This window comes from Rhinopithecus bieti, unplaced genomic scaffold, assembly GCF_001698545.2.
Source record: "Rhinopithecus bieti isolate Rb0 unplaced genomic scaffold, ASM169854v2 scaffold_9997, whole genome shotgun sequence".
In the NCBI taxonomy this organism is placed as follows: Eukaryota; Metazoa; Chordata; class Mammalia; order Primates; family Cercopithecidae; genus Rhinopithecus; species Rhinopithecus bieti.
In genome coordinates this window covers 1596269-1607097 of record NW_016806398.1, presented here as the reverse complement: position 1 = coordinate 1607097, position 10829 = coordinate 1596269, and the positions used below count along the sequence as shown (strand labels likewise).

The following is a 10829-nucleotide window of genomic DNA, read 5'->3' as shown; positions in this document are numbered from 1 at the left end:
TTCAATAAGCTCATGACATTCATTAAGCAACAAGTCGAGGCTATCCAAGCGAAGCCTATACAGGTCCATTATCATCGCCTAGAACAAGAAGATCGCGGTGGTTCATACTCACACCCATTATGACCACCTTCCCTATGCGCTGAACTGGACAGCCAATGACGGGTAAGAGAGTATCATCTCTCACTAACCTAAGACAGGAGGGCTGTCATAAGCTACTGCCTAATCCCATGACGGGTACCAGTGAGGAGATGCATTACTCCAACCTAAGACAGGCGCAGTTCCCGAGGGACAATCTTCTAGCCATAATTATATATAAAAAAGGGGGACCTGTCCGGAGCCATGAGGCCTGGAATTAGCCGACCTCTGTTGTTGATCTCCGCAAAGCGGAGACAAGAGGGCACATTCCCGGGTTCTTCATTAACAACTTTTCCCACGCACGCCTAAACTTTTCCCACGCGCGCCTAAACTGTTCCCGCACGCGCGCCAACCTTTCCAGCGGGCGCGCAAACTTTTTTGCGCCCAGGAAGATATGCAGCCTACGGCGCAGGCGCAATCCCGCGCCCGGGAAAATTACCAACCAACGGCGCATGCGCGATTGTAATTTGAGAAAACCCGGCCCCCCGTTACCGCCCAGGCCCAACCTCTTCCCCTGCCAGCCTATATAAGGCATTGCACTGCCACCATTAAACGAGACTTGATCAGGCTATTTGTCTTGTCTCCATTTCTCGTGTTTTCTTGTCTCCTCCATTCCCACTCCCCCTTCCAGGGTCCATTCGACTGTCCTGCAGGTCGGGACATACATATATAAGTATGACACACATACACACACATACGTCACCGTACATTTTTGTGTCTGTTTATTGTAAGCTTTTTCCAGACTCCTACTCTGTTTCATCTCAGATCCTAAAACCAGCTGACATCCAGTAGCAACCAACATACCCAGGCTAAGCCAGGATTTGAAAGCAGGCCAGGAAGAAATGATAAGCAAAGCAACAATAAGAAATGAACAAGTGATGGTATTCCCTACACCCTGACTTGCTGGTTTGGATCTGAATGGCTCAGGCACCGAGTCAGCGGCATTTTCTCCCCATGCTCTGAGTGGCTGTAACATGGGGATAAACATAGCGCCCATTTCACAGCCTTGTTGGGAGGACTGAATGAGGCCATATCTGTGTCATGCTCTGCCCAGTGCCTGGCAGATGTAAAGCACTTGATGTTATTAGAAAGCTGGACGGACTGTGGCTTCCTCACTCATCCCTGAGTTTCTTCTGGGTGACACCTTGAAGCCACTGTGGAGAGGTCTCATCATCTCATTTCCCTCCTGTGCTGTTCTGGCTTTGTGTATGTGGCACTGAAGGTAATTGCTCTTATTTTCCCAATGCAACAGATGAGGAATCTGAGGGTCAGAGAGGCTGACGTCACAGTCTTTGATCTTGACTTCTATACTCTCTTCCTCTCATTGTGTTGGAAGCATTTCTCCAGGTTGAGCTCACTTTTAAGGGTTGAGATTACTTTTAAAGGCTGCACAAAACCTCATCCAATGATATCATCTCTTTCCTTTTGCTAGGAAGTCCACAGAGAGATTGGGCAGTGAGCTTGGAGGTGCTCCTGCTACTCTCACTTCTAACTCCTTGGCCTCTGTCGACTCCCTCATTACGCTCCATGGAGCAGACGTGTGCCTCTGGCCTCTTGCCTTGTCCCCAGAATCTGAGGTCAGCAGCCCTCCCTCCTACACAAGGTGTCTGTGAGAGACACTGCCTTTACTATAATTACCTACTGGTTATCATCTTCTCTGCTACGCAGTCAGATTTATGAAGGTGAGAACCATATCCATATATATATATATATTTCAGATGGAGTCTCGCTGTCACCCGGGCTGGAGTGCAGTGGCACAATCTCAGCTCACTGAAACCTCTGCCTCCTGGGTTCAAGCGATTCTTGTGCCTCGGCCTCCCAAATAGCTGGGATTACAGGCACGTGCCACCACACCCAGCTAATTTTTTTGTATTTTTAGTAGAAACGGGGTTTCGTCACATTGGCCAGGCTGGTCTTGAACTACTGATCTCAGGTGATCCTCCCACCTCGGCATCCCAAAGTGCTAAGATTACAGGCGCGAGCCACCACGCCCGATCCGTATTTTTTTGTTAATGTTAAGCACTTGAAATGCTACCATGTGTCATCTCAAGTCTTTACTCTGTGCCAGGTCCTACTTCCTGAGACACAGGGGCCCTGTAGAAATGAGAACCTGAAGGAAGCCAGGTGCAAATGGCACATCCAATTCAGTGTCCACCCTATACGCTCGGAGCCGGAAAAGAGCAGGTGATCAGAACCTCTAGGATTGACCAGCTGAACAGGCTTCCCAGAACCCAGCATGAGCCCTGGCAAAGGGGAGACATCAGAAAGTGTTTGCTGAATGAATGGATGAATGAATGAATGAACAAGTGCACCAAGATTCATGGAGGCAATGCTTCCTGGTTTTCATCTCACGGAACAAATAGAAAATGATATGTGAATGGCCCACTGGGTATATGGAAAAAGGCTTCTCATAACAGAGGAGACCCCCCTGACACCAGGGCTGCACCTATCCCGGCCCTCCCTCCTGACCTACCTGTGTATTGGCCCCGGAAGGTGACCCTGTCTGGCCATCCAGCACTGGCCATCCCTCTCTTTCCATCCCGAGCTGCCTGTGGACTGTCCTTGGTGGTCTTGCTCTTCTCAGAGAACAGTGGCGGGGAGGGCAGCTCAGATTCTGAACCTGAGGTGGAAAAAGTGGGGCATCACAGGGGGCAAGGCGTGGGGTCACACAGCTCAAGGAGTGGGTATACCGTGAGTTCAGGCTCTGGGGCAGATGCCTGGGTTTTAATCCCTAATCTCCTCCTTAGGAGTAACAGCTGGCATTTCCAGAACCCTGCTCCCGTGCCAAGCGCTAGTCTAGACGCTGTGTGTGTGCCATGTTGGGCATCTTCACAGCAATCCCACGAGGTAGACACTGTTATAACTACATGGTGAGCTGTCGTTTTAACTGCTCAGAGCAGGTAAACAACTCGGCCAAGGACAAGTGGAGGGGAGCTCGGTTGATCCCGGCTACTGACTCCAGAGCCCTGATCCTTTAGCACGTCCCCTGCGCTCACTGGGCTTCAGCACCCTTATCTGTGAAATGTGGATAATATGACCATCTTGCAGTGGAGGTTAAGCAAGATGGTAGCTACAAAGTCCTTACAGACATCCTACACACAGTAGATGTGCAGGACATTAGAAGTGCACTGTGCTGCATAGCACTGTAATATCCTAAAACAGATGCACAAAAACCCTTCTCCAAGTTTCCTTGAATGCTGTTGCTGTGGTCCCTGACCACTGAGCCAATATACTCAGACTGCGGCCTCCGGAAATCAGCCTTGGCAGGTGGTCACTTACTCAGGGACAGTCGGGGCACCTCCCGAGGCACTGAGGAAGACCGGGCTCGCTGCCTTCCTGCAGGGACAATCTGCTCTTCACCTCTAGGCTCACCAGGCAATCTCTCTGTGGATTTACTAGCAAAAGGAAAGAGAGATGATGTCACTGGATGCGGTTTTGTGCGGCCTTTAAAGGTGATTTGTGAGAAGCTCAACCTGGAGAAATGCTTCTAACACAATGGAAGGAAGAGAGTGAAGAAGTCAAAGCCAGACTCTGAAGTCAGTTTCACAGAAAATGGCTCTGAGCCTCTCTGACTCTCAGTTTCCTCATCTGTCAAGTGGGGATAATAAGAGCAATTACCTCAGAGGGGTATAAAAAGATAAATGAGAAAATGTTCAGATAAAACCCTTCATCAAGTGGTCTCCCATAGAAACACTCAAAAGAAGCCAGCTGATTTTATGTCATTGTCATAAATGAACCAACACCGAATTAGTGGGTGAGAGGGTAGGCATCCTGGCAATGTCCTAACTCTTTGATTGGGTGGTGGGTCCAGGGATATTCACTGTATTACTCTTTATTATTATTATTATTATTATTTTGAGACAGAGTCTCTCTCTGTTGCCCAGGCTGCAGTGAGGTGGCACGATCTCAGCTCACTGCAACCTCCACCTCCCGGGTTCAAGTAATTCTCCTACCTCAGCCTCCTGAGTAGCTGGGATTACGGGCACGCACCACCACGCCTGGCTAATTTTTGTATTTTTAGTAGAGATGGGGTTTCACCATGTTGGTCAGGCTGGTCTCGAACTCCTGAACTTGTGATCTGCCCCCCTCGGCCTCCCAAAGTGCTGGGATTACAGGTGTGAGCCACTGCGCCTGGCCTATTCTTTATTATTAACATAAATGTTTATATTCTTTTGTGTATCAAATACTGCACAGTGAACAAATTCTACAGTGAATGAATGAATGAGTGAGCGAGGGATGTGGCAGTGCCTGAGTCCATATGTCTGGGGAGAGCCAGAAGCCAGCCAAGACTATCCTCTGTAGCTGCCACCAGGACAGAGGTGAGAGTTTTGAGGTCACCCACCTGCCATAATGGGAGCCCCAGGTGGCTGGGGAGTCCGCTGGTCGGCCGCGGGTCCGGGCGGGGCGGTCAAAGACAGACGCTGGGCATGTTGGGCTGCCCTGGGGTGGCTGGTGCAGGCTGTCCTCCAGCCGCAGACGGAGCCGGGATACCTCTTCTTGCAGTTCACGGATGGCCTGGCTGGGGTTGAAGTGGAGACAGAAACAAAGAACAGAGGCATGAGGAACAGAGCTGCAGCCACCCCAGAGTATGCCAGGATGTGGCAGCCTTTGTCCCTTCCCAGCAGGCACACGGTCTAGCTTTGCTGTCAAATGATTCTAGAACTTTCCTGTGCAACACTTTTCTTGCTACACAACTTGACACCTTTCTGAGTTCATGTCCCTGTGCATTCAGTGAACAAAACAGAACCTTTCTTTGAAGTTTCCCCTTCCTAACACACAGAGTCTGAGTAGCTGCTCAAAACACCAGTGACAAATTCTCGAGATGGAGATGAGGACGCAGCATAGAGAGGGCCTTAGCTACAGTTCCGCCATAAAACACCAACCTTCACTCTCTGTCCAGGCCCAGCTCCTCTCCCTACCACCGTGCAAGCCCATCTCTCCAGACCTGGCAGAAGATGCTTGTCCACCGTCTCCCCATACAAACATCGAGCTGCCAGCAGAAAAGAAGGAAGCGGGCTTCCTGTCTTATAACCCCTGAGGCCCTGCACCTCGTGGGCACTCAGGAAACAGTATTGCAGTGGATCTGGGCTTTGAGACAGAGCAGAATAAAGCGGTCTGTGTGGAGAGCGGACAGGGAGACACCTTGATGCTTCCTAGCACCACCTGAACCAAGAGGGCTGACTGAGGCAGCTGGAAGCTGTCTGCAAGGCTGAAGTAAATCCTGGTGAAACCCCCAATGTAGTCCAACCTCCAGCCGCCAGCATTGAGAGAGTAAATCCTGTTTGCGTTTCTCTCCAATCAGTCCCTGCATCTCCAGGGTCTCATTCTGTGGGCATTGCTGGCACTGCAGCAGACAATTCCACCCAGACACCCCTCCCCACAAGACCCCCCTCAACCACAGAGCAGCGTTAGAGCCTGGGCTCAGCAAGGCCACCCTCCAGGCTGATGTGGCCTCAACATCTATTCCTTGGTCTGACTTGTGGGGTGGGAATTCCCATCAGGGCCATTCTTGCCTGGTGGCCCCTGGACTTGTGGGTGAGTGTCTCCTGGTGCCGCCTCCAGCAGACATGAGCGCTCAGACGAGTGTGTCAGAAGCAGTGGAGGCCTCCTCCTGGCTGTGCCCCAGCGCTGAGTGTGTGTGTCTGAGGGCAACGGGTTCCCTTGGTAATCCCCAGGGAGACACTTGCTCGTGTTTCTGAGGCAAAGCCATGAGGGCAAGGGTGGGCGGTGGCTACTGGAGAGTGACATCTCCCCGCCCCCAGTTAACTCCTGAAAGGGAGAGCTCTGGCTCCCAGTCAGAAGGCACTAAATAAAGACTTACAAGGCCAGGGGCGTGAGTCAACCAGTTGGGTATCTCAGTCTCCCTGATGTAACTCTTTAGTTTCTTACTGGCACTTAACATTCATCTTTCTCTGCAAAGTTACTCCCCTGTCTGCACATGGCATCAACATCCACCTGACTGGCCAGACAGAAATCTGAGTCACTCCAGACCCTCTCCTTCCCTGAACACCCCTGAAGTTAATCAGTTACCAAGTCTCATGGGCCCAACTTCCAAAATACCTTTCCAAATGAATCCCTTCTTCCCCTCTGTAGGGGCCCTCCCCGAGAACCCAGGCCCCAACATCTCTCTCCTGGATAAGGCAGCCTTCTCCGCAGTCTCTTGGCCTCTATTCTCACCCTGCTGGTGGCCAGAGAACTCTAAAACATAAAACTGCCTATGCTACGTCCCTGCTTGAAATCCCCTTCCCTGTTCTCTCAGCCTTTGTGCACTCACGGAACATGCAGTGAACGTCTCCCCTTATCCACAGCCTTCAGGCCCTGTAGGATCTCCCATAGGTCTCTCCTATCTACCCCTCTCTTCCTTTACTGCTCAACACCCCACTCCCTCACACTAGAGGATCTGGCCGACTGTTTAGCACCTCCAAGGTGATGGGCACTCTCTCACCTCTAGGCCTTTGCACATGCCATTCCCTCCGCTGAAAATACTCTTCTACCTCTCTTCCTTCTGATTCTGCTGAGATACCACTTCCTCCAGGAAGCCCTCCCTGAAGCCTCTACTGGACTAGATGCTTCTTCCCTATGCTCCAACAGTCCTTTAGTCCTCTGCCATCACCATACTTATCACAATGGGGGGCATCACTGCCTGTTTCTTTGTATGTTCATCCTACAAGATGGTAAGCCTTACGAGGCCTAGGATAGAGTCTAGTCCACTATTGTATTCCCAAGGCCTGGCATACCCTACAGAAACAAGCCTCTAATTCCTCCACTGATGTCGGGAGCCTGCAGAGGTAGACTTACTAAACTCCGACAAGGAAGCCAAACGCCAGCAGCTGGACACAACTTTGCATGTAGGCAACATGACAGCCTCATGACTGTTTGAGCCAAAGAAGCCTTGGCTGGGCCACAGCTGAGCAGTCTCCCCAGCGCATCCCGGGACAGATACCTCCTCCAGCAAGGGCATGTGAGTGGTCATTGGCCAAAAGCAACTAAGGGGAGATGTGAGAGAAATGACCAAGTGATTTTACCATTTCTGCTCAGCCAAGGAAGTGGAACTTTCTTAGTAGAAAAAATGCATACTAACCAAAAACAAGAAAAGAAAAACTCAGAAGGCAGTAGCTTCTGGGTCCATACAATCAATGGGCAAATTGCAGAAAAGATACCCCTGGAAAGGACAGGCTTGTCTTGGAAGGGAGATGATGGGGAGAGAGGGGAGAAGTTTCAGCACCAGAAAGGTGAATCTTTAGGTCATTTTTCCACTGGCTAGAGAAGTGTCCTCGATGTCTAGATCAATGAGGTCCCATAGAAACGCTGGTAACTGGGAGCCTGGTCCCACCACAACCATCTGTGTGAGCTGGGCAGGTCTCTACCTCCACCCCCTAACACATCGCATCATGCTCCCATCTGTATGATGAACTTGAATCCCCAGGATCCAAGTGTCTAACTTACTCTCGCCCTGCCCTGGTGAGCAGGAAGTTGGGGATGGTCTCTGTTGGTCCACGGGGCAGAGGGGCAGCGGCAGTGGTGGGGGTTGGGGGTGGGCTGATTGTCTTGCTGGGAAGGAGCTCTTCAGAAATCCGTTTGTGCCCTTCAAACTCTGAGCCAGGAACCGCTAGGGAGGCAGAGAGAGAACCCAAAGTGAGTTTAAGCAGAGAGAACTTCCAAGTTCACACCTGTGCAGGTGGAATGATGGGGGAAGCGAAGAGACGGTGCCCAGTTCAAGGTCACAAAGGAAGTCCCTGATGAGGCCAGTGACCCACACTGACCTCCAAACCAGAAGATCTAGATTTTGCTGGGAGTGTGGGGTGCTGAGCTGGGCCTGCCCCGCTGTTTCTAACCAGAACCCCTCCTCCCACCCACCATGACACCATCCAAGTCTTCAGGAATTTCCCCTGCAAAGAATTAACCGCTTCTTCACTTGGTTCACCCAAGACTTGATCACCTTCTCACCGTGTTGTTGTGGGGCTGGCTTCAGAGCCTCTGAAATTACAGTCACCTCTTTCCATGTATGCATGTTTCTGGGGAGAGCATTAATAACTTTTAACGAATCTCCCAAAGGGATGGGTGGCCAAAGGTTAAAAACCACTAATCCAGCTCCTGCATTAAAAGCAATGAACTGGCCAGACATGGTGGCTCATGCCTGTAATCCCAGCAATCTGGGAGGCTGAGATGGGAGGATTGCTTGAGCCCAGAAGTTCGAGTCTAGCCTAGGTAATATAGAAAGACCCCATCTTTGCAAAAAAATTATATATATATATAAAAAATTAGCTGGATGTGGAGGTATGCCCCCTTGGACCCAGCTACTTGGGAAGCTGAAGCAGGAGGATCGCTTGAGCCGGGGAGGTCAAGGCTGCAGTGAGCCATGATGGTGCCACTGCTCTGCAGCCTGGGTGACAAAGCAAGACCCTGTCTCAAAAACAATAAATAAATAAATAAATAAAAAATAAAAGCAATGAAACCCTTGGAATACTACTCAGCAATATATAAAGGAGCTATTAATACACAGAATAATCTAGATAAATCTCCAGAGAATTATGCTGAGTAAAAAGCCAATCCCAAAAGGTTACATAGTATATGATTCTACTTATAGAACATTCTTGAAATGATAAAATTATAGAAATGGAGAACAGATTAGTGCTTACCAGGGGTTAAGGACAGACTGGGGGCAGGAGGGAAGTGAGTGTGCCTATGAAAGGGCAGCATGAGGCTCCTTGTGGTGATGGAACGTTCTGTATCTTGACTGCATCAGTGTCAACATCTGGCTGTGACACTGTACTTTGCAACATATTATCACTGGGGGAACTGAGTAAAGGCACATGGGATCTCCGTGTATTATTTCTTATAACTGCATGTGAATCTGCAATTATCTCCAAATAAAAAGTTTAATTAAAGGCTGGGTGTGGTGGTTCACACCTATAATTCTAGCACTTTGGGAGGCTGAGGTGGGCGGATCACTTGAGATCAGGAGTTTGAGACCAGCCTGGCCAACATGGTGAAACCCTGTCTCTACTAAAAATACAAAAATTAGCTGGACGTAGTGGCACACACCTGTAGTCCCAGCTACTCAGGAGGCTGAGGCTGGAGAATCACTTGAACCTGAGAGGAGGAGGTTGCAGTGAGCTGAGATTGCACCACTACACACCAGCCTGGGGAACATAGTAAGACTCCATCTCAAAAAAAAAAAAAGTTTAATTAAAAATGTTTTTAAAATAATGAACCAGCTGGGCGTAATTGCTCATGCCTGTAATCCGAACACTTTGGGAGGCCGAGGCGGGCAGATCACAAAGTCAGGAGTTTGAGACCAGCCTGACTAACACGGTGAAACCGCATCTCCATTAAAAACACAAAAATTAGCCAGGTGTGGTGGTGCACACCTGTAATCCCAGCTTCTCAGGACACCGAGGCAGGAGAATCTCTTGAACCCGGGAGGTGGACGTTGCAGTGAGCAGAGATTACACCATTGCACTCTAGCCTGGACAACAGAGTGAGACTCTGTCTCCAAAAAAAAAAAAAAAAGAAAAGATGAACCTTTTAGGTAAAGCTAATCTGAGGTGTCAGAAATCAGAACAGTGGTTGTGTTTGGGGAGCAGGTAGTGACTGAAGGGGGCTTCAGTGGGGTTCTGGGGTTCAGATCATGTTGAGTTTCTTGGTCTCTGTTCACCTTGTAAAACTCATCAATTTAAGTTCTTTTGGTGTTAATTTCAATAAATAATTCATGTGTATTTCTAAAGGTCAAAAACTGAATCACATATAGATTTTATAGACATGGAAAGTGTTCATAACACAATTTAGTGAAAAAAGGAGGTTGCCAAATATTCACATATAAAATGATCTCATTTTTGGTTTTTTTTTTGTGTGTTTTTTGAGACAGAGTTTCACTCTTCCACTCAGGCTGAAGTGAAGTGGCACAATCTCAGCTTACTGCAACCTTCACCCCTGAGTTCAAGCCATTCTCCTGCCTCAGCCTCCTGAGTAGCTGGGATTATAGGTGCCCACCACCACGCCCGGCTAATTTTTGTTTTAGTGGAGATGGGGTTTTGCCATGTTGGCCAGGCTGGTCTCAAACTCCTGACCTCAGGTGACTCACCCGCCTCAGCCTCCCCAAGTGTTAGGATTACAGGCGTGAGCCACCATGCCTGGCCTCGTTTCTGATTTAAGTATAGTCATGCATCACTTAATATTGGGTATAACTTCAGAGAAACACATTTCTATTCTGTTTTGCCGTGTCACAAACATCACAGATTACCCACACCTACTACATATGTGGGGTAGATGGAATAGCCCATTACTTCCAGGCTACAAACCTCTACAACATTGCCTGCTGAATGCTGTAGGTGACTGTAACACAATGGTATTTGTGTATCTAAACATAGAAAAGAGACCATAAAAATATGGTACAAAAGATTTTTTAAATGGTACATCTGTAAAGGTTCCTTACCATGACTGGAGCTCACAGGACTGGAAGTGGTTCTGGGTGAGTCAGTGAGTGAGTGGGGAGTGAATGTGAAGGCCTAGGGCATTACTGTACACTGCTGTAGATTTTACAAACACCATATTCTTAGGCTACATTTACATTTATAAAAAAGTTTTCTTCAATAATTAATCAAGTTTAACTTACAGTAACATTTTATTTATAAATTTTAAATGGTTTTAACCTTTTGACTATTTTGTAATAACATTTAACTTAAAATACATTG

At 48.7% G+C, this 10829-nt stretch overlaps 1 protein-coding gene across 5 annotated transcripts in view; it reads right to left on the bottom strand.

Moving 5' to 3' along the window:
• The window catches only part of AKNA (AT-hook transcription factor), a 68530-nt gene that overhangs the window by 10090 nt on the left and 47611 nt on the right, over nt 1-10829 (bottom strand). For all 5 annotated transcript variants that reach the window (XM_017875929.1, XM_017875930.1, XM_017875931.1 and 2 more), the window contains 4 exons: nt 7582-7744; nt 4478-4654; nt 3415-3530; nt 2609-2755 (listed from right to left, as the gene is read on the bottom strand). In XM_017875929.1, coding sequence (XP_017731418.1) covers nt 2609-2755; nt 3415-3530; nt 4478-4654; nt 7582-7744 — 603 coding nt within the window. The remainder of the gene's footprint in view (nt 1-2608; nt 2756-3414; nt 3531-4477; nt 4655-7581; nt 7745-10829) is intronic.